General features: G+C 39.2%; 1 protein-coding gene across 1 annotated transcript; it reads left to right on the forward strand.

The window, feature by feature from the left end:
* The first annotated feature begins 2961 nt into the window (after positions 1–2961).
* LOC145775850 (uncharacterized) lies at positions 2962–23243 on the forward strand. Its single transcript, XM_082587231.1, has 8 exons — positions 2962–3170; positions 4791–4889; positions 5064–5215; positions 5755–5899; positions 10052–10135; positions 12643–12754; positions 21371–21537; positions 22886–23243. Exons 1-8 carry the CDS (start codon positions 3064–3066, stop codon positions 23043–23045), a joined length of 1026 nt encoding a protein of 341 aa, XP_082443357.1. The 5' UTR covers positions 2962–3063; the 3' UTR covers positions 23046–23243.
* Positions 23244–24603: the final 1360 nt, after the last annotated feature.

A 24603-nucleotide genomic window follows, 5' to 3' on the forward strand; every position in this document is an offset into this window, starting at 1 on the left:
AGTATGAATCAAATTTGAAGCATCCCTTTGTTGTCTTGTTATATTTCTGACTAGTTTGAGAAATTACAATTTCATTCTGACAACTTCGTGTTTGTAGCTGTAGACTGTTGAGAGATGGCCCAACCAGACGTGATTTGTGTTGTCAAGTAAGCAAACTCATTCTGAAGACTTTATATTTATAAACTGTCTTCATAACTTTATGCTCCGTATAATAAAAAGGTGTTGACAAAAAAAATAATAGGTGATATAATTTATTTAACATTAATACGGTGCAAAACAACGTAAATAAAAAGTCTTCGTAATACGCGATTATTAACCAACTGTGGTAGTTCTTCCTGGCTGTGCTTTGTAAGAGATCGAACCCTTCGCATGAAAGCTTCTGGTGGTCTTTCTTGATTTTGTTTGCCTTTAATAAGTTTTGATAATAAGAGAGTTTCACTATTAACTGAGTTCGTTGGATGTCGTATGTCGTATTCTATGTCCCAACCAGAGAAGTTGACGTTTTGACTTGTTGAAGCATGGGAGTTTCTCCTACAGCACCATATAACCAGTCATTGTGAATATGTTTAGTCCATAAAATTTAAAAAAAATTCTTTTATGATTGTGTGTGGAACGTGTGGTATTTTGAAGTTTTAATCTTTGTGAAAATTTGCTACTACTGCATTTGCTTTGTGTCGTCGTGTCATTTGCTTTGTGTCATCTTCAATCAAATTACCACATTTTTGTGGCACTCTTGCGACCCTCTCGCGGCACACACTTTGGGAAACTTTGATCTAAGTAGCCTATTTAAAGTGTCCGACAAATCTCTACAAAGTTTAAAAATTGCTGCACTTAGGTAGGCTATCTAACCTACCTCTTCCTCGTCTACTTTAGGACCCTTGGTTCAGGGTAATTTTAAAGCAAAATTAAACTATTGGCTGAAATTTCGCAGCGTTTGATAAACAGAAAAAGAGCCTGTCTCATCAAAGCCTCAAATGTAGGCTAGTTATGCGATAAGAGATTTGAAGCTCTCTGATCAAGGCAGTCCTAATAAAACATGAAACGAATCGTTATTCGCCACTCGAAGACGATAAAAATTAGAACACATAAGATTATTCCATAGGCTACACGCTTTAAAGTTACTTATAACACGTAAATAGTTTGATAAGAGATGTGGATGTCTTTCCCCTGAAAGTTGTGGCATATGGTAGCTAGCGTGTTTTGGTTGTTTTTTGGATATTTTGTTGTCCAATAATATTTTTTGTTGAAGATGCACATTTTATGCATCTGACAAAATTCACCACAATAAAACTAGATATCTGAAGATGTTGACAACACAAGGTTTGATTTAAAGTTGAGGTCAAGAGTTAAACTTTTTTTTAATATGTCAGAAGGATTTCATCTATTTTGCTTGACAACGTTTTGTTAAGTCTAATGTAGTGTGGCATAGTCCGTCACGGAAATTTTTAAAATCTTTTCGAGATGTTTTCATCTCCTATAAAAAAAAAGAAATTAACTTCGCATCTTTATTAACACTCAGATAGGTTAACCTACTTTTAATTAGTTGAGTGAGCAATGTTTCTATTTTTGGCATCATCTATTACTGTACATCATCTTCTTAATTTTTTAAGGGCGTAATTATGAAAAAATGTCCAGTTGCCCACCCTTTCTTTTATTACTAAATGCAAGTGTCCCCTATAGCCTATTGCTGCGCAAATGCCATGTGATTAAACCAAACGTGAAAATTTTGCATAAACGTAGAACCATAGCTTGCTTCCCTTCAACTTTAGGAAGCACATGATGCATTGAGTTCATTAGATGCATCACTGCATGTCGGCATCACTTTCCCGTCACAAACATCTTTTGTCATTATTGCTTTTGCTTCAACAATACGATGGTAGCTTGTGGTAAACCTCGTCTCATTGCCTATTGATGAACATGTTAGGTTGGCTTAAAACCTTTTGAAGAATGAAAGTTGAAGAAGTTTCGCTTTTTTTAAGGTAAGCCGCAAATAAAACATGGACGAGGATTCCTTTGAGCAATGTTCTGAAAGATTTCACTTCCAACTGCAACTGATCGTCGCTCTAATGGGTATATAGTGCCACCTTTCGGATATTTAAATTTCGTTTATGTTTTATTATTGGGTTGGATTAGTTTTGAATCTTGATCCTCGGACTGACAAAGCCTTGATAGGCCATTCCTGGTAGTTTCGCATAATTATAAAGGTATTTGAGGAGGGCCGGTTATTGAGATTGACAGAGTGAAGTTTTCCGATTATTGAAGTCTTGTTGCCGGGGAATTGTTCCATCCATTATGTGCGTCTGAATGGAAAGCAGTCCGTAGAATACGTTGCTCGGACTGACTGACTGAGCACTTGAGCAGTCCTCAGAATCAGTTGCTCAATCGCACACACAGAGAGTCGAACCAACACCGCTTGATCTTGAAGCTTTCTTTGTTCACGAACTCACGCTCTAACCAACTGAGCTATCGGGGCGGACTTATGGCAGGTTATCGTAGCTCTTGATTGAAGCAATTTGATTCAAAGGAGGAAGGAATAGATACAAACTTCACCTGATTTAGATCAACTATTTAAAAGCCAAGAATTTGCAAAGTAACGGAACTGCTTAACAAGGAAGATTCAGGTTGAAAGAAACATAGTTGAATGTTGAAAGAATGTGAGAAGAGAAAATGACAAGATGGCAATTTCATGCATCACTGGTGAAGCGAAACTTGGCACTGTAAATTCTTTGTTTTCTGTTATTGCTTTGTAGGCTGTAGGTGTTCTTGCGTGTAAGGTTTTACTGTTGCATGAGCTATAATATGATTTGATGACTGTATGAATATATACGTTTTACTATGACAAGTTGAGTTTGTCCAGCCAAACGGCGATTTAGCTGCTTTGTTGTGCACTTAAAGTTAAAGCATTTTCAAGCAATACCATGTGACCAGTAGAGCAATTAATTTAGTTGTCTATCTAGGTTTGCATAGTTTGGTAAATATCAGAATGAAGTACTGAACTGATGTTGTCAATTGTAAAGACAAGTAAACGACTCTGACATCAACAACATTCTAAAACTATTCAAGATGTGGAGTCAAGCAGCATTTGTAGTCGGATGGTCGTTATTTTTTCAAGCTGCAGATTTTATCGGTGACGGTTATTTTATTGTCAAATTAGTTGATGAATATCAAAGGTAAGTATTTACCATCAGATTATTTCACCTACTTGTGTTAAATCACACATTATCGTGTGCGTGTGCACACTACAGCAAATTAAGTAGGCTATCTCTTTTATCAATGTCTATCAAAAAGCCATATTGCAGGTGTAAGCTATCACTGTGCGTAACCTACACACGGCTTTGCCAACCAGGTCGAGAAAGTAGCAGGTCATACGGCGATAATTTGGTTAGTTATGGGAGTAACTTACTTTTAAATCCGGTCCCGAGATGATTTAAGAGTCAGGAACTTTTTAAGTTGGGCTCGGAACTCAGAAAAAATACCGGGCTTTCTTTTGTTACAACTTATAAAACAACCTCTCATTTCAATCGAAAAACAACCTCCTTGCTCGATGATTTTACCAGTATTTATATTTTCTCTTCGTTGAGGTGTTTTCTATACACTGGGGTGCCTTGCTGTCTTGTATTGCGTTATGGAGGGTGAGATCTCAATGGTACCCAGCCGAAATATCATATTAATTAAGTCTGTCTCACTTTAAAGTGTCCTTCATCGCCTTCCCTTAAAATACAAAAACATTTCACTTTTTAGGCTACCTCTATTGATAGTGAAATAGATAAGTAATTATAGTTAATTCATCACCAGTTGAATGAGCAATGTAAAATTTTCATTTTTTTTTCTAGTTTTTGAAAGTCACATACGACGTTTGTCGGAATGATTTTTTTTGCGGGGAGGGAGGGGAGGGCACGTGACCATAAGCCCCTTAAATTCCTGATTGATGCCAATGTTTCATTTTGGTTCATATTGCTTGCAAGGGGAGCTGTTTAGCCTACTTGTAAGATTGGAACGAGGAAGCTTCAAAATCAAGCGGCGCTGGTTCGACTCTCGGGTGTGCGCTTGAGCAACGCACGTTAAGGACTGCTCTCCATTCAGCGGCACCTAAGTAATGGATGGAATAATTCCCCGGCAACAAGACTTCAGACTTCAACAATCGGAAACTTCACTTTGTCAATCTCGGTGAGAGAGAGAGAGAGAGAGAGAGAGAGAGACCGGGCCGCGAAATATTTTTTCCCACGAGATTTCTGTCTCATTTACATATTTTGGTAAAAGTTTGTAGTAAAACCGTGTGGAATGCAACAGTTTCTCGTTGGCACGGTTGGTTCAGTGGTATCATCCTCCGCCCAGTAATCGTGAGAACGAGGGTTCGACGCCTGTCGAAGTCAAACTTTTTTTTTCTTTAAATTAATTTTTGCGGTGCACAAGAGCTTTTCAAAAAAGTAGGGTTAGGGAAAGCTTATATTTTATTATCATTGCAGAATTTTATTGGCAAATAGTTATTTCGCAATCTGAATCAACCAATCTCTCAAACACTTTCGGAAAATCTTACTTTTAAAGTGACTAAAATCAATGAGACAAAAATCTCGTGGGAAAAAAAATTTCGCGACCGGGCCTGCGTCAGTAATTCAATGCCTCTACAAGTATGCAAAATTGCCAGGATTAAGCTCTGCAAGAAGCTTTCCCTGTCCGAGGATAAAGATTCAATCAATCAAAGGTAAATAATTGCAAATGTAAACTATTTGTACTGTTGCAAGTATTAACTTAAAAGTCTTATTCATTGATTCTAAGCAATTGCATTTCAGCTATCCTGACATTAACGACACCTCAAGAGCTGCAAAGGGTAATGATTCATACTGCAGAACTTTCGAGTTTTTCAATAGTGATACAACCATAGCTCAAGAGTAAGTATTTTACGGCACTTACAGCGCCATCTCTCTAAAGTATTTTGGTGATGTCTATTTATTTTTGTTGTTGTTGTAATAGTTTATTTCAACTGACACCATTTTACATGAAATGCTCAGTTGAAATCCGCATCTTACGACCTCTTAAATTTTTTAAAGTGTCGCTTCTTTCAGAACTTTCATCAGCTACAGCTTTAACGTCTTGGCATTCTGCGTTGTGGTGGCATTTTCATTTTTCATTATCCCTCCCTTCATTGCTCTTGCTCTTCCATCTACAAGCAAAGCGAATGATGAAAATGCTGATGGTGGAGGCGGCGGTTTCATAGGTACCAACTTTTATTCTTTAATTCCATTGCAAATCTTAGTCCAAACCTGAACAGGCCGTGAGCAGTTGTCATTTTGAGATCGATCTTTAAATCCGTTGAGAAAAAACTTTGCTCGCTGCTACGTGTCTGAACGTAAATTCAAGCTCGAATTTGGTTCAAGTTTGTTTTAACTAAATTAGAATCGTAAATGCAAAGCTTGACTTCTAAAGTGTGACTCTGATTGGTTGGACTGATGAAGTTCATGACGTATTAACAAACAACAACACATGAAAGTGATAACTTCAAAGGTATACCGGTATAGTCTTAGGCTTGTTTACAATTACCTGGTCTCAACGGGAATAATTATTTATCCGAGGCTCTCGATGCCTGGTTCAGGCAAAGCAAATGAAGAAGAAAAATGTCTTAATGGTGTTTCTGGTTCAAAACCAACAGCTTATTCCCCCCAACATGTAGGCTAGAAGAGACTCATTTTCTTGATAGTATTTTCATCATCAAATATAGTAAAAATATTTAATGCAGTCGTTTTAATGTTGTTGTAGATTTGGAAGTTCAGGTCATTGAAAGTAATTTGAGGCGTGTACTTCGTTATGGTTCATTGCTCTTATCTGTCTTTATCCATGACATTCCTCTGGCTGCACTGGGAACAAGCGCTTTTGCCTACATTGTTGCTTCAGAAGGGAAAAGGTAAAGGTTTAAACATGCATAGCCAGAATTCGTTTGTTAATTACATTGGTTCTGATGAAAAAGCAGTTTCCTGAACAGCTGGTAACCATTAAGCTAAGAAATAGTCAAATGATTGATTCTAGATTTGGGAAGGCCATCTGAATTGTATTTCTTGTATATTAAAATTTGTCCACAAAGTGGCTCTCTGTGGCCTTTGTGCATTTGCAGTTTGTGAATTATTTCGTTGTTTTGTTTTGGATATGGACAGCTTTGTCTGACGCAAATAAATAATAATATTTGAGGAAAAACATGTTTTCGTTTATTAACCGTTGCATACACTCCTCAAATCGCTTTATATCAGACGTTATGTCATCTGATTGTTTTTATCGTTCTGAATACTTTCAATTCTTCCAACGCTCTTTGTATGTGAATTTGTAACAGTCAGTGTTGTATGTTGACGGGGTCAACTTTTTGTTGACGCTGAGGCTAGCGCAGTCAATTTATTTTTTAGTTGACGGAAGTGATAGCGCCGTCAACTATTTTGCCGATTTTAAGCGTCACGCGCTATGCTTCATTTTTTGTTTTCATGGAAAATCACGTTTTACAATGAGAGTTTCACAATGTATTCTGGCCAGCGCGACTAATCCGAATTACCGGCTTTCGCGTTGGTTGGAATGGCTCCCTGGAATACAAGCGGAAGAAGTTCGATCACTCATACTGTGAGCAGTATCGAGAACGAGGGATCAGAGAGAGAAAGCGACAAATCAAAGAATGTCATCGCGGAGGTTGAAGAAACTTTATTTCAAAAGCTCTATGCCCCTGAAAAGAGCGATGTTGGTGCAGTGGACCTCGTTAAAAGATTTATATATGCTAAGCCATCACAGGATTCACAGCACTTTGGAACAGTGGAACAGTGATACCTTTCCGAGCAAACGTTTTCAAGACAACTAGCGAATTTGTCCACAAAATAGTAGAGGACTAGACGTGTGCGAAAATAACAGTACTTTCGTTAAAAAACAGCAGATGATAACAGTTAAAAAAGTAGCTTTATTGCTTTTAAGCTGTGTAGTCACCTAGCTTATTTCCTTTCCTTAAAAATTAAACACACCAGAAATTTAAGTTGCATTTGAGCTGGTTCCCAAAAAATTTCACGTTGTTACCACATGAAAGTTTCTACAAATATACTGTATGCAGGGCCGGATTAAGGGTACTGTTGGCCTAAGGCTCTTTACTAGAGAAGGGCCTATTTTTGCAAACCAACTTACAAAAAGTAATAAAAATACATAGGGCCTACATGAAAACTTGAAATTATGTACTGCAAAATAACATAAACATAACAGAAAAATGGCTAATGATGGCCAGTGGCGTAACCAGGAATTTTGAAAGGGGGGGTTTTGACGGCCGGCGGGCGAAGCCTGTCGGCGTGTTTGCCTAAGACGACACCCAGCGGCGGGGGGTCTGGTGGGTCTTCCCCAGAATATTTTTAAAAATTAGTTTGAATTTAGTGTATTCTGAAAGCATTTTCAACAAAAATATGGGTATGAATATTCCTGTAAAATGGTGCTGTCCGGTGGCATAGTAAAAGGATAAGATCATGTTTTCTTCGGCATTTTTCGAAAATAAAGCTAAATGTCTATGTTTTCTTGTTGCTAATTCCTGGCTGAGATATTTGAATGTTTGGTATTGGCAAAACTCGCTCTTTTAATGCAGTTTCGTTTAAAATTAGACAAACTTTGTTTTAGAGACATAGAGACTGAAAGCATCATTCTCAATATCGTGACGTCACACACGTGTCAAAGGGGGGGGGGGGTTGAAACCTCCAAACACCCCCCCCCCCCCCTTTGGCTACGCCACTGATGATGGCGCATATGCCTAATTGGTTTTGGAAACAATCACAATTTTTATTGTCAAATTTGAAGCAGATGGAAAAGATTTTGGAAAAAAGGAAATGGATAGTAGGTAGGCCTACCTATGGTAATACTTTACCTAATGACACTCTAAACCAGGGGTTTTCAACCTTTTTTCCACTGCGACTCCCTCAGACCAATCAATGTACTATAGTCTCACGCCCCCCCCCCATAAAAGTATTTAACAAAATCATATTTAATCCAAAATTTAACCAAATTTGATTCTGAAATATTCGGAAGCATGAATTTCATGCCGACATCCAGTTATGTTTAGTTTCACTGTTCCAACGTAAACTTCCGAAACGAAAAACGCTTTTAACGATGTTATTACGGCTTTTATTACATTTCCTTCGATTGTTATTTCCATTTTCTATCACGCTTGGTTAGATAGTAGGAGAAAAAATAATGAAAATAATCTACGTTTTCGCACTTTCACCGGTTGAATTTATTGCAATCTTTCATGGACTTATTTAAATCAATTTCGGTGAGACGGTTGGTGCTGCATATTTTTAACTATTAAGTTTGTCAATGCGTGCACCTGTTGCTGAAAGAACTTTTAAACAAAATAGCCGACACTAATTTTTCCCAATGCCATTGAAAACGATACTGAGAAATCTATATTTTGCATAGGATTCTATATACCGGTAATTTTGCTTTTTTACCATAGCGTTGTTACTGGTTAACTTTAGTCTGCACAAAACAACGTACAAGAACTGGGTGAAAAATATCGAATCCTTTCCGTATAGTTAAAGCCTTTGCAACGTCTGAAAGCTTAAACGATATAATAACCTCAAGTAGAGGAATGGGCAATTGTGAAATAAACATAGTTTTTAATTTTTTCTGGCAAAAATGAATTGAAAACAATATAGGTACTGGAATTTCAAGCGCCTCGCGAACCTCCGAAAAACGGCTCGCGACCCCCAGGTTGAAAAGCCCTGCTATAAACTCAATTTCGGTAAAAGGGACGCCTACGTGGTTTTGCAAATGTGCTCTTCATATGTATTGACTCAACTCAGTCATTCGTTTTTAAGCAAAAACTGTACTGCACTGGTATTGGATCTGTATCATTATCAGCCTTAAAAAAATTGAGGGCCGAATTTTTCCAGGGCCTAAGGCTATAGCCTTATTAGCCTAATGGTTAATCCGGCCCTGACTGTATGTTTAAACGTCATTAATAGGGCCATTTAAAGTCATTAAAGTCATTAAAGTCATATTTTTTTTCTATGCATTAGTAAGTCGTGAAATCAATTTTAACGCAAAAACCGCATCCCTGTGAGGTATATTAAGAAAGTTATGAAGTCATATAAAGTCATATTTTCCTGGTTAAGTCATAAATCAGCTTTTTAAGTTATATAGTCATATTTTTGAGTTATAAAGTCATACCGTTGTATACTCTAAATAAAAAGTACCAATTTAAGCGGTGAAGCAATTAAGCACTAAGAAAGTAAGGAAATGTCTGATTGAACGAAGGCAAACTGTAGGATTAGCCTGCATAACACTTACAGTCACAGACCTATATTTTATGAGGTCACACATTGCATTGTGTTGCAAAGCATTGTGTTGCAAATCAAAGAGGCCCATGCTGATCTAAATGCCCTTGATTTCGGAAAAGATCCGCTTGAGCTCAAAAATTACATTAAGAAGCGATTGAACAAAAACGATGTGAAACAAATTATGGAGCTACAAAGACAAGACATTTCACCAGCGCTTTATGCAAAACTGCAGAAGTGTCAACCCACATCAGCGTCTGTGGAGCGCTCATTTTCCTTACTAAAGTCATTTTTACGTCCAAATCGTAGCTTCAAAGACTCTAACATTCCACACTACATGAAACTGCACTACAACGTCTACAACAGTGGTTTAAAATAAAAATGGATGTGCATTACTGTTATGTTGCGTATGTTTTACTCTTTAGTTCCGTGAGTGACGTTGTGCGCACGTAAAAATAAACGATTTTCACATAAAGTCATATAAAGTCATATTTTCCAAAAAATAAAGTCATATTATTGATTTTTTAAGGTCATATAAAAATGGCCCTAGTCATTAAATAGGCTATACGTGGTACCGTAGTCTGCATGTTATATTTTGATGCCCCAAAACCTTGAGGCCTCAGGTTTCAGCCTTTTTTGTTTAATGATAAATCCGGCACTGCTTGTTGGAAAACTGAAATGGTAGGTTTATTGCGTCAAACCTACAAGGTTATATTGGAACTTATTGGAACTAAGGTTACCGTTGGTTGTTCTTTAAGTTTCTTTGTGACTTTTAGATGCTTTACATGTGATGCAGAATGTGGACTCGATTCGACGAGTGTTGGCGGATGGTCGAGTGATCTTGTATTCCCAAGAGGAAAGTGAGTTCAAAACGTTTACACAAAAGTCGTTTCTAGTCTACACACTTGTTTTGATAAATTAGTTTGAGCTTATCACTCACTAATATTTTTGGTGAACGTACAGTAGGCTACTAGGTGAAAATTACAACAGTAGCTTCGAGTTTGTAGGCCACGAAATAATGGTTATTTTACAAACACTTTAGCGCCGTCTATTACTCTATTAGGTCTATATTAGAAAATAGAAAAAGTGTAATGGAGAAGAGATGACAAAGTGTGTGTGAAAAGGATGTTGGTGACAAATTATGATTAACTTTTCATGACACTTAATTTCAATAATGACACAATTTGTGTGTCATTATTGAATCGACTAGTCTCGAATCTCGATACCTTCGCAACGTTTGGGCTGCTTATGATTGGAATTACTCAGTGTCGTCGTTGATTGAACCATTATGGGCGAAGGTAGGGCCGTTGAGGGCGCAATTTAGGCCCGGTACGAATGAGAAGTTCGGGGTTTCCCAAACAAGAGACTTTAAAAAAAACGATACAAGTTCAAAGACTACTCGGTGTTTTCGTCATTCATTCGTCATTCCTAGTCCCTCAAATTTCGAACCACTAAAGTAATCACGGACCCGGGTCTGAAAGTAACCCTGGAACCCCCTGTCAACGATAGTCAGCCCCGTTAGCTCAGTCGTTATGCGCTCAACTCAAGATCATGCGGCGCTGGTTCGACTCTCGGGTTGTGCGCTTGAATTGCTCTCCATTCAACGGCACCTAGTGAATAGAATAATTCCCCGGCAACAACACTTCAACAATTGGAAAATTTACTCTGTCAATCTCGGTAACCGGCCCTGCATCAAAGTCTCTATAAGAGTCTACATTCTATAAGTAAGCGAAACTGTCAGAAATAACCGATCAAAGCTTTGTCAGTCTGAGGATAAAGATTCAAAACCAACCAGGCCTACTGGTTGAAAGCAGTGGCGTACCGTGACCACTTTGACAGGGTGTTCAGTGACGGCAAAGCAACAGCGGGGGGTCTGGGGGGCCTCCCCCAGAAAATTTTTAAAATTAACATTGAATTTGGTGCGTTCAGAGAGCATTTTCAGCACAAATTCTGAACATGAACAGAAGTGACAAAAATAATGTCGGAATGGAGAAGAATACAAAATAGATCTTTATTTGACAGCGCATTGAATGAAAGACTTAACAATATCAAACATTAAGTTGCATTTCTAAAGTCACATACTTCAGTTCACTTTTTATTTCCGACCATCAAAACGAACAATATTACTTGCCATAACACAGCAGGAGTCTGATAAAACGCGAAAGTTAAAGCGTGCTCGAGATGGAAATGATTTACAACAGGCAGCAATGGCCGAGTGGTTAGCGCGTTGGGCTCGCAGTCGAGAGCCTGCATGTTCGACTCCAGCCACCCGCACTTGCTGTTGTATCTCTGGGCAAGAAACTTTACGATAATTGCCTCTACCCAGTGATCGATTTCGAGTAATGGGTAGTACCAAATTTAAGTCATAAGTAGAGTAGACAACCAAAACAGTCATTGCCGTCGGCTGCAACGTGGGTCAGGTGTACGTCAGAAGGCGTACACCGATGCATAGCGCTCAAGTCCGCTTTCCCGCAATGCAGGATAAAGATAAACAAACAAACAAAAATACTTCATGCAAGGATTAGGCACGGTCGCAACACCTTGAGAAATGTACAAGCGAATTAAAAACAAACAGGTGAAAGTTAAAACAAAAAACAATAGCAAAGCAACTCGATAATAAACAAGAAAAGAAAGTCGATTGCTATGTTGGTCGGCTGTACTTTTATCCGCCGTACTACTTAGTAAAAACGACAATGTTTAACACCTCGACTACAGAAGGAAAATTCATCTATAGCATAATTCGATTCTTCTTGTTTGTGCAATAAATTTTTGAATTACATCGTCGTAGAAAGCTTGCTTTTGCTTCAGTTCTAGCAAAAGTTGTTTCCAACGCTGATCACCTCAAACTCTAATCCAACAAGCTAAAACTTGCTATTGCCTGGGATTCCCCCAATGACGCGCCAAGGTGTGCAGATCAGCGAGTGCACAGCCTGGCTGACCTAAAACCATTGCTGTTTTCGCTGCCTTGTGACGTCATTTTTCTTAATTGTTTATTTTAAATAGCACTCGCCAAGCTGTCAGTGCACACCCAGCTTAAAGGTAATGACCGAAAAAAATTAAAGGCAATGATCTCAAACGTTGGAGTATTAAAATTAGAAGGGGATGAGTTTTGCAATTGAAAAGAAAGCAATCAGCATGCAGCAAGATGTTAGAATATCATGAAAGTAAAGAACATCGACAACCGATGGAAATTTTCTTTTTTTCTGAATTTCTTGAGGTGTGCAGTGCACACCTTGAACACCCTGAATATACGCCACTGCGGTTGAAAGTCAATGTACAGTAGCCTATACCGTTTTACTATTTCAATACATCCATAATATGAATTGATTTGACGTAATGCATTGACACAATCAAATGATTTTGACAGCGACTATTACTGGCTGATGTTTATCGGCGGAAAGATCCTGGGAACTTTAGGAGCTGTCTCATTAGTTTTGTACTTGGAGCAGCAGTATCGATATCAGATGTACTTCTTGAAGGTAACGAAAGCTTGTAGTAAAACGTTGATTCGCTTTACTTATTTATTAAGTTAACTTCTCCGCCCTGATAGTTCAGTTGGTTAGCGCGTGACTTCGTGAACGAAGAAGCTTCAAGATCAAGCAGCGCTGGTCTTGCTTAGGTAAGTTAGATAACACGACGACGACGCTCACACGACGACGACGACGATCGCTTCTCTTATCTTTACTTCATTTGTTGACTTTTCATTTTCATGAATTGTGTGCGTGAATTGTCTGTTTTCTATTAGATCGGGAAATTACTGCAATATCATTACGTAACAATTATGCAACAATGTAGCAAATACGTAACAATTAGATGTGTTGTGTCGCATTAACTATTTCAGTACGTACTCCAGTAGTAAAAATGCCATAATAAAGATGTCATATCTCATTGTGGGTCGCACAATAAAACTTGCATTAAAAGTGGGTCGCGAACTGAAAAATGTTGAGAAGCACTGAACTAGTAGGCTACATTATATTTTAAAAAACTGTTCCATTATGTAAATGCCCATAAATCGGTCGACGAGGTTATTTTGGCGTTTGTAAGGTCAACAAAGTAGGTCGATAAATGATTTTGTGGTCATGTAAGTTAGTGCAAAATAAGTAGCCTAAATGTAAGTGCTGCATTGCCAGTGATGGGCATTATCGGCGATAATTTATCGGCGATAATTATCGGCGATAAATTTTTATCGCTTATCGTTATCGCTTAATTATTTTTTCAGTCATCGTTTATCGTTATCGCCAAAGGCAATATTTGATTATCGCCGATAATTAATCGCCGATAAATTTTATTTCGGATCAACACACAAGTGGAAAGAACATGAAAAGTAATATTTTTACTAGCCACCTAGTTCATGAAACTAAAATTAAAACCAGTTTTTCTTCAGTGCCTGAAGTGTGTGTGCACAAGTCGTTGTCATGGGAGGGGCAACCTCCCTGCAGCGACGGCCCTGACAACACAAAAATTTTTAGAGTTGCAAATTGCAATGCAATGAAATGCATGCAACAAGTCTCTTGTTGTTTTGCTGCAATCGGCAATCGCGAGTGAATTTTACAATTAAAATGTAAGCGCACAGGCTGTACAGATTCCTTTGAAGCATAGCGAAAGAAATTGGCAAGTGGTTTATGAAAGTGTCGCAATACGAGGCCGCTTTTTACATCGGAAACATGGTCTTTCGCGCCACCATCACTGAAACAAGTCATTGCAGAATATGATAGGCTATTGCTTGAAGCGTTTGACATGCAGACCGACATCACACTTTTTGCATCTTGTAGTAGTTTTTGCATGACAATAGGCGCATCGAGTTGCGTGGTAAAATTATGCTAAATACAATATAACCTTTCTCATTTACCTATGCTGCATAGCCGAGTGGTGAGAGCGCTGGAACGGCAATCGAAAGGACAGGACACTATCTTTCGCAGGACACTTAAAGGCATGCCTGAAAGTGGACATAAAGATTGGCTTCCTTGCCTTCCCGTCCACTTAATCTAAATCTTCAACCACCGGGCGTTAGCCTGGATACGACGACAATTTACCTATGTGACATAGCCAACGCTCAATCAAATATTTTTATTCCCACTAATAATACAGTGCCTATATTGTAATTCTTATCTCAACAACTCAGCGTTCTGCCATTGCTTTAATGATGGTGTTCACAAAGAAAACAGAAAAATTTATCTGAAATTATCAGTAAATTACGATAATTATGTTATTGTTCTTGAACAAACACGACTAATTTGACAAGCTTGATGGATTTCACAGTATGCACATTTTTACTACCAATAACGCTTAAGATTACTGATAAATTTTCAAGCATTTTGCGTTTTTTGGAATTTTTTCAATTATTGCTGACTTTGCTGTAAACAGCCCGTAGAAAGCAAAATACAAAGTTTGGAATTTTTTATGGTATTTTCATTTGATTTAATTATTTTGCCTACTGCACGTAAGCGGCAGTGTAACTCAATTGATAAAAGCATCCAACTGGTATCTGAAGGTATAATTATAAGCATGGCGGTTACCTCAGTGGTTTGATTCTGGATCAAGAGGTTGAAGATTCGATACCTACTGCCGCTGTTGCGATTCTATTCATGCATAACTTACAAAAAGTTTTGACCCTTTACAGCACATTATGTTCGATTTTTCGTCATGTTGATGAAAACAGTTCGTGCTGCATGGGGTGAGGCAGCGCTAATCAAGAAAAAAAAATTATCGTTATCGGACATTATCGGCGATAATTTATCGTTTATCGTTATCGCTTAACTTTTTTTTGATTTATCGTTTATCGTTATCGCTTTAGGCATTTTTCGTTTATCGATTATCGTTATCGCTTAACTGAGAAGTGAGTTATCGCGCCCAACACTGTGCATTGCCAATGGCAATAAATTACTTTTCACTTTTATCGAACCATCTCCGCATCAGTTGTGGGTAGTCTAATCTTGAATTCAGTTCTTTGTGCAATAATTCGCTTTTGCAGTAAGCCATCTTTGAATAAGCATTTGTGGTCACAGCGGTAAACCATAATCTCTTCGTGGGAAAATTGTAACATAAGATTCCCGAATCCGTTCGTCTGTATATAATGACCAAAAAATGAACACTCTTTCGAAACGTCTATTCAAAAGTGTATTCCAGTAAAATTAGCCCGCGGCTATCGAAATGGGGTGCAACGCCGTACACCGCTAAAACTGTCACTACAGAACAGATTACTTGGATAAAGGACGGAACCTTTGTCCAGCTAGCAAGCACTAAGCCAACAGTTAAATGTGCGGCCAACTTTCAAACAATCATTTTACGAATGACCAGAATAGATAGCAATATCTCAAATTCACGTATGCAGTACTGTGACGCAATAATAAAAGACAATTATGAAGTCATTCCAACAGGTGTTTAAAGCTGATGTAATATTTCCTGTTTAAACAGGCCCAAACAAGTCCAAACAGGTTTGACACAAGTCTATGAACGATGGTGCAATTTTGGCACATTTTCTAGCAACTTCCATGACGTAATATTCAGTAGACTTGAACGGTTTTTATATGACGTTTGAATAGGTGAACCATTGTCTGGAACATAGCGGCCCCTAGTTATGACAGTCTGACATGGCATAACTAAAAAAGAATTGACGACAATTGTGAGCCAATGAATAAAAACACATGATACACTAATTGTTTGAATCACTCACGTTTAAGTTAATAGGCAAATACAAAGGGCATGCAAAGAATGAACAGCAATAAGAATAAACACGACGATACATGAAATTGGTACCATAGGTACACGCTAAATGACGCTATATACAATTGTTGCGATAATAACCGACTGTTCTGGGCTCAGACAAGTATCGGCCACCGCAGACAAAACCAGGCTCAAACCCTAACACTTAGGTGTTCTTTACGGGGGCGAGGCACGAAATATCCCTCAACACGTAGTCTACTTTTACTTTCCCCGTACTCTCATCATAGTTGCAGACGGCAACTTTGGCTCTACGAACCACAGGCTTCCCTTTCCTAATTTGTGGAACTACCTCATGCACCCTCCCAAGTTGATACTTCCCACGTTTACCAATGTCTTGGAGAGAACCTACCACTACAAGTTGCCCAGGCTCCAAATTCTCGGCCATTTTTAGCCATTTTTTCCGGCCCTGAAGACCTGGCAAGTAAAAATCGATCCATTTACTCCAAAACTGCTGAGAAAGTGACAAATTGAACCGATAATCCTTTCTTAGTTGGTCACGATCATGTGGTTGCCCAACAGCACAGTATGGGTCTAAGTATGGGGTCAAAAGTGAGGCAGGGGTGATGACAGTAAAATCCCTAGGGTCGTCACTCAAAGGTACCAAAGGGCGTTTGTTCACGATCCGAACGGCACTGCCTGTGTACGTAAGCAGTTCAATAAAATTGGGCTTACGTACTGAAGAGTCCAAAATGTGAAAAAAGTATTTGGTCATATCGGCCACGAAACCAAATCTACCAAGCCGAAATCTAGCCAAGACATCTACAAGAGGGTTTAACAAATCAGGACATGAAAACATTACATCATTAACACAAGTTCCTCGAAATTCAGACTTGCCATCGTAAACAATACGCTTTTTTAATTGTGACGTCACAATGTATGGTAAATACCATTCAAATCCCTTGACATTTCCTGCTTCACCAGCACGCTCAATATAGCCATTAGATTTAAGATCTTTCATGGTGTCAGTAAGGAAATCACGAAGTTCAGGTTGTTTTAAAGCTTTCTTTCTTAAAGCAGCAGCTCTATCTGACGCCAAAACAAAATTGTTAGGTAAATCAATATCTTCCTTCAACGGTACAGGTATCTCAAATCGACCATCTTTCAACTCAATATTCGGTTCGACAAGTTCTCTAGCCAAAATATCATTGCGAGACAATTCACAGGTTTCATTTTGCAAAGTCAAATCCTGAATGACTTTATTCAGGTCTGCTCTTTCCATATCACGAGACTGAATTTTACGCTGAAAGCCAGAGATGACATCCGACTCTGAAGACGTCTGCACTCTGCACACTTTAGCAACGCTTTCAACTAAGGGTGACTTACCACCACAAGCCAACCAACCGAGAGGAGTGAGTAAAGCATGCGGTTCACTGCGATTTTCACCAACACGTTCTTCTTTTGCCCACATCAAATAAGCGTTGTCGTTTCCAATCAGTACATCTACAGTACTACAATCATTCAAATGAAACATATTCACGTCATGAAAATGACGGAAACTACTTAAATCCTGCTTATGTGGTAAAGTCTTAACATCGTCAGCCCAAGCTGGGTTAACCACCGAAGTTATATCACAAAACAGTTCATTCGTCTCTAACGACTGAATGTTGAGTTTAACAAGTTCAGCACAAGTAGATTTCTGACCAGCCAGAGTATCCATTTTAAACGACGCTTTATCATACGGTTTAAGACCAAGTTCGCACACCAAATCACTCGAAACAAACGTCAACTGCGAACCAGGATCATGCTGACAATACACCAACTTCGATTTGCCAGTCATTGGATTCAAAACACGAGCAGCAGTAACGCGGTTAAAGGCTGCTTTAACATTTCCAATCTTAACATTACGCACAGGAACTCTAGCACCAGCATCATCTTTGCTGATCGAATCCAGAGAATCACGTGACGTCACATAAAAATCATGCAGAAGAAAATAGTGTTTCCTATCGTTGTTAATGTTAGGCCCACACTGACGACAGTTGTTTGCATGATTACAGTCCTTAACCATATGCTGGCGCAAACAGTTCAAGCATTTTCCAGCTTTCACAATGACATCTCTCCGACCTTTAGGTGTCAAGCGCAAAAATTCTTTACAATTAGACAAAAAATGATATTCAACTTGACCACGTGACGAACAACAAATACATGCCGGCAGGTCTTTTCGTCTAGCCTCACCACCGCGCGGTGCGCCAACAGCAGTCGAGTACTGCGAACTTCCTGACATGACATTATCATGGGGTTTTACGGACGTCTGCCTAACCGGACATGAAGGCAATTTTCCTTTGCCAAACTTTTTAAAATGCTGCGACTCACCAGAATCGCCCATTAGCATAATGCTAAAATCAGTCGACTTGCGCGTTTCCTCCCGTACTACAAAATCAAACAAACTCTGAAAGGTAGGTTCCTCAGTGCTACCATACTGATCACCTAAAAAGTCAAGATAACGCTGCTTAGCGTCAAACGGGAGTCGCTTAGCCAAATCCAAAACAAAACGTCCTTCTAATTTATCACGCTGACCATAAGCTTTCGCGTAAAGCAAACACTGTGACAATTCATCTTTAAACTCTTTCAAATCACTGGAAGAGATAGAAGTCAATTTGCTACCATAGCGATACTTTCTAATTTCTGGTTCTGCGAAAAGACCTCCACGAACTCCAAAACGTTGGGACAAGCGAGCTAACGACATTTCTATCCTGTCTTCCTCTGACAAGCCAGGAGTGTCCAAAACCAAATTAGCAATCGTTTGTGCAGCTGTTCTAACACAAGCTGCTTGCAACAAAGTCAAACGAGTCCCCTTAAAGGGCGAAGCTGCCATCAAGGCCATAACACGATTTTTAAAGAAGACAAATGGCATATTATTACCATCGTAACCAATCAAGGCCGCCTTATCGAAGAACGTCCTACTATTTTGGTATTCAAAAAAGCAATCCTGCTGTTGAGAACTCGATTTAGCGGGAGAAGACAAGCTATATCCCTTAAGGGGCTGAGTGGGCTCAGTCACATGCACAGCCCGATCACGATCCTCAAACACGTTAAAATCAGGAGACACGATACGCCTCTCACAACCACCCAAATTACGTGTAGCTGGGCGATCAGCAACTAGCGGCGCAGAAAACTTTGAAGGGGGCAAAGCATTACTGCTAATGGCGGCCCCGTGACCTGTACGCTCTGGGGGAGAAGTTCGGTTGTAATTTGCAGACCTTGGCTCTACAGACTTCGGAACCCCTTAGCCGCGGCCCTGAGACCTCCTGAAACAGCTGGAAAATATGTGGATTGTACAGGTCCACTTACAGATTGAACAGGCATCTGGAAAAGGTTAGGTAAATTAAACTGCGATTGATGTTCACTTCTGGAATGCCTAGAAGAGCCCTTCCTAGAGCTACGCCGGGAGCCCAACTCAGAACGATATTCAGCTAAAACTACCTCTTTACGTTGTTCGGCCCTCAACTGAGCGTCTTTGAGTGCGTACTCAGCAGCTCTAGCTTCGGCTCTCGCGGCGGCCTCAGCAGCTCTCGCTTCGGCCTCAGCTCTCGCGGCAGCCTCTGCTCGTGCGGCCTCAGCAGCTCTCGCGTCGGCCTCAGCTCTCGCGGCAGCCTCTGCTCGTGCGGCCTCAGCTCTCGCGGCAGCCTCAGCTTGTATGGCCTCAGCTCTTGCGATGGCCTCAGCAGCTCTAGCTTCGGCCTCAGCTTGGATCTGGAGCTCCTCTCGTCTTAACTGTAGGTTAATTTGTGCAACTATCCGTGACGAGCTCTCAGACATCCTAGTGCTTACATTTGAGGCGCTATCCTCAGGATGTATGTCAGCATCCAACCTATCTGAGAACTCACTTTCTTTTTGTTCGAAGTTATTTTTTAACGAGTTAAATTCGGGATCTACCCTATCACGAAGTTCTGCTAAGATTGCAGAGTTAAAAATTTTACTCAAGAGAGCATGGAAATGCCGTAATTCCTCTTCTAAAGTAGATAAGTTAGATCGAAAAATTAACAGTTCCTGCTTATCACTCAAAAAACCTAGGGCCACAGAAAGTTTCCCAATTTGAGTCAAAATATCCCGTCTAAGATGCCGGGTCTCTCGAACTGACTTAGCCTCATCGTTAATGGGTCCCTCCCCAGAATGGCCTGCCCGACCGCAAAGAACATCATCAGGCTTAAACTCAGTCGAGTCGACGGCGGTCGAGTCCCTGTCGCCACCGAGTGTAGACATATTAAATGTTGGGGCTAAATTTAACAATTAAAAAGTTAAGTTACACAAACACACAAAATTATTACAGTAGTTATAAAAAACTTAACTGCAAAGACCGTAAAAATACAAAAAAGAATTTAAATGCACGATACCGTAGCTGTACGAGTATGAAGTCCTAAAGTCCACAAAACTTGCTTGGATTCTTCCACTTGAATCTTCAAGCACAGATGGATTGCCTTTAATCTTCTTTCTTGCCAATGAATGTCAAAGTTATTTTTCTTCAGTACCAACCGAGAAGAAATGTCTCCAAGTTTCTTTGCTTCTGTAGACTACCAACTAACAAGATCTTCTTTAATTATTTTGCTTCAGTACCAAACACTAGACAGAGTAAAGTCTTTTATTATTTCTTGCTTCAAGTTCTTCTTGGCCTACCAGCTAACAAGCGACGTCTTTTATTTTTTATGCTTCTTGGCCTACCAGCTAACAAGAACTCGTCTTTTATTTTTTTATGCTTCTTGGCCTACCAGCTAACAAGAACTCGTCTTTTATTTTTTATGGTCACAGCGGTAAACCATAATCTCTTCGTGGGAAAATTGTAACATAAGATTCCCGAATCCGTTCGTCTGTATATAATGACCAAAAAATGAACACTCTTTCGAAACGTCTATTCAAAAGTGTATTCCAGTAAAATTAGCCCGCGGCTATCGAAATGGGGTGCAACGCCGTACACCGCTAAAACTGTCACTACAATACAGATTACTTGGATAAAGGACGGAACCTTTGTCCAGCTAGCAAGCACTAAGCCAACAGTTAAATGTGCGGCCAACTTTCAAACAATCATTTTACGAATGACCAGAATAGATAGCAATATCTCAAATTCACGTATGCAGTACTGTGACGCAATAATAAAAGACAATTATGAAGTCATTCCAACAGGTGTTTAAAGCTGATGTAATATTTCCTGTTTAAACAGGCCCAAACAAGTCCAAACAGGTTTGACACAAGTCTATGAACGATGGTGCAATTTCGGCACATTTTCTAGCAACTTCCATGACGTAATATTCAGTAGACTTGAACGGTTTTTATATGACGTTTGAATAGGTGAACCATTGTCTGGAACAATTTGCTCCTCATAGTATGACATGGGCTAACAGTATCTGTTGAATGCAACTTATTTATTATTATTTGTTTAGATCCAAAGCAGAAAGCAATTGCTTATAGAGCACTTCGGTCAATCAAAGTCGATTTCTAATCGGAAGTTTATTTGTATCTGGATCGGTTCATTCTGTATCTCACTCGTAGTGATGCTGGTTGCACTCTTGATGATGATTGGTCCAGCACTAACCGTTGTGCGTTTCAAGTACGTTTCCCATCCCAGTCAGCAAATATGAATTGCAGGCAAACAAAAAAATCAAACTGCAACACTGTTAATAGCATAAGCGTATTTGGCATAGAACTCATCAAGTGAGGATTCACACCGAGCACACAAAACTGTCTTCAGCATACAAAACGTCGCACCAAAACTGCCACATGTTTGTTGCCTTTTACCATTCACACCAGAAATTGTATTTTCTGGTGTGAATATACTAAAAAGAAAAAAACATGCGTCACTTTTTGTGCGACGTTTTTGTATGTTGAAAACAGTTTTGTGTGCTCGGTGTGAATCTCGCCTAAGCCTAGGGCCTAGGCCACTTACCACGCCGATAAAATAAAAAGCCACTTTACTATGTTTATACTGTACAAATACTGCTTTTTTGGGATTGCTTGTGAAAAAATTCACAAATGTTGGAAAATAGTTGCTGTTCTTACATAAAGTTGCAAGACAAAAACTTACGAGATTACAATAACGAGCAGGCAGCGAATGTCTATCAGTAGCAAATCTAGAAAACAATTTTGGGGGACACAAAAGTTTCAACAAACAAAAAATTTGCATAAAATTTGAAATGCCAAATTGAGGAATGTCAATTTGGCTAAAAAAGTGATTACCCAATAAAATTATTAAAGTTAAAGAATTGTCAAAGAGTGTTGACTGTTCAGGTTCAGTAGAGGTTCAAAAAAATGGAGGCCTTGGAGGATTGTCTGTTGAGAAAAAATTTGAACTTTGTTTTGGTCACTTTTGTGTATTCTGTGGCTCAATAATGATTACATTGTGACACAGAGTCAATGTGGGGCTGACATAGCGAGTCTGAAGAAAGTAATGGCTATTCCTCATTTCCCGCGCTGGTGATCTCAGACATTGGAGACCAACACTAACCATTCTTTATGTGTCATATCAGACGCTGTTAGATTGTAATGTAGAGCGAAGTAAATGTTTTGCTACGGGTAACTGCAGACCATTTCGGCATCATAGATCTGATTGAATATAAAGACCAAAGTGCTTCACTAGTCACAGTTATATAGCTATTGCCATTCGGAGCTTACATATTTGTATAATATGCAGCATAGGGCTACATGGCACAAACTGTAATCGCCGTTACCCTTTTTGATAAATTTTAAACAGTTACTTAAATTTTTCAAAACTTTGTCCAACTTAACAAATTGCCTGGCAGGCTATTTTAAATACATACGTTATATCAAAAACAGACTTCCCAGCCAGCAAATCAGTTCTTTTTGACATTAATTCAACGTCTGCAGAGATTTGATAATTGGTAGGCTTACTCATCTTAACTGCAAGTTCTTGGCAAGCTAATCAATATTGCATCTTACAGCATGGACGAAGCTCTATCGAAGACAGAACTTAAAGACCCGATTGAGTACATTTGCATCATTTCCTGGTCGATGTGGGCAGTCGTCTCAATTTTTGTGCTTGTTTCTGTCTATTACTTGGGATTCACAAAAGGACCGCTTAAAAGAATGCTGTGCCACTGAAGCCACAACGCTTGCTAAATGTGTATTCAACAAACTTTAACGTAATTTAATGTTATTGTAACAAATATCCAAAGCGTGTCCAGTTACAGCTACCTTATTGAGGTTTGTGTAGCCTATATATATTGTGTACAAATCATGAAATGTTTAGCCTAAATTTGTTTAATTTCAAAAATGTGTTAATAAATACTTGTTGGTTTACTTTGAAGACGTACATAACAAACTAACTTCAAAGGGTTTAACAGTTTTTATTACACAAAGAAATCGGGGAATTAAAATAAACTCAAACGTTTTCGACACAGTCATAGGCTACTTGTGTTCTCATCAAAATTTACTTTAAATTCTGTAACATAGGTTGCATATAAAAGAAAATACAGTAGGAGATAAATCTGATCTGACCATGCACTATAACTGCCACGACACTTCGGACGGAACAGCACAAACTCAACAAGTGATACATATTGGCGAAAATCTACTAACATTTCCGTCCCGATAGCTCAGTTGCGTGACTTCGTGAACGAGGAAGCTTCAAGGTCACGCGGAGCTGCTTCGACTCTCGGGGTGTGCGCTTGAGCAATGCATTCTGAGGACGGCTCTCCATTCAGCGGCACCTAACGGATGAAATAATTCTCCGGCAACAACACTTCAACAGTTGGAAACTCCACTCTGTCAATCTCGGTGACCGGGCCTGCGCCAGTGATTCAAAGCCTCTACAAGTGTGCGAAACTGCCAGGATTAAGCCCTGCAAGAAACTATCCCAGTCCGAGGATAAAGATTCAATCGAACAAAATCTAGCAAAACTTATAAAAAAAAAGTCTGACATTTATTCTGTACATAAAACGTTTAAAGTGCACTAATATTTTCAACTAAAGTTGCCTACCCCCTTTGCTCTTTCTTCGAATGTTGTCTATAAGTTTAGTTGTTTGCGTGATGCAAACCAGACATAGCCATCGGTATGTTAACCAGACATTTGTTGACGACGGCTGGGGAGCACCTAAATATAAATTTAGCAACTTAAAGTGCAGTCAAGAGCACATCGCCTTTTGTGTAACGTGCACTGACAATGTCTTGATCGACCAATTCAAAATCATCTCTCGAGACAGATGTGAATACCAGACAAAGAGCTAAGAATCAAGAGTAGGTCTAACTATCCTTCTCTAATAATAATCATTCGCTATCTCTGCTTGCAGCAGATTGCGCATCAACATGGGTTACTTGACAAGGTTCCATGTGATCTTATGAGCCGTACTGCTTCCATGCTGGCTCAAGGCAGATTGGAAGAGGATGATATGTCACCAGATTATTACCCGATTTACCCTCACTGCGTTATGCAAGAAAGAACACAATAGGTACCATTTTTAAAGTCTTTAGTATGACCCGACCTGGAATCGAACCCAAGGCTACCAGCACCAGAGCCGATAACCACTGAGCCACGGATCCTTTTCTAAACGAGCAATTATTTGCCTGTCGCTCGTCCTTCCTTTTGTGTGTGTTCTGATTGGTGTCACATGCTTGTAGGATACACCTCATGTGATCTGTTATTTACTTGTAATCATCCTTG

The sequence above is a fragment of the Aplidium turbinatum genome, chromosome 8, assembly GCF_918807975.1.
Source record: "Aplidium turbinatum chromosome 8, kaAplTurb1.1, whole genome shotgun sequence".
Taxonomy (NCBI): Eukaryota; Metazoa; Chordata; class Ascidiacea; order Aplousobranchia; family Polyclinidae; genus Aplidium; species Aplidium turbinatum.

Coding starts and splice junctions, on each gene's coding strand:
- LOC145775850 (XM_082587231.1), top strand. CDS start 3,064: ATGTGGAGTCAAGCAGCATTTGTAGTCGGATGGTCGTTATTTTTTCAA. Junction 3,171..4,790: donor TTAGTTGATGAATATCAAAG/GTAAGTATTTAC, acceptor ATTGCATTTCAG/CTATCCTGACATTAACGACA. Junction 5,900..10,051: donor GTTGCTTCAGAAGGGAAAAG/GTAAAGGTTTAA, acceptor TGTGACTTTTAG/ATGCTTTACATGTGATGCAG.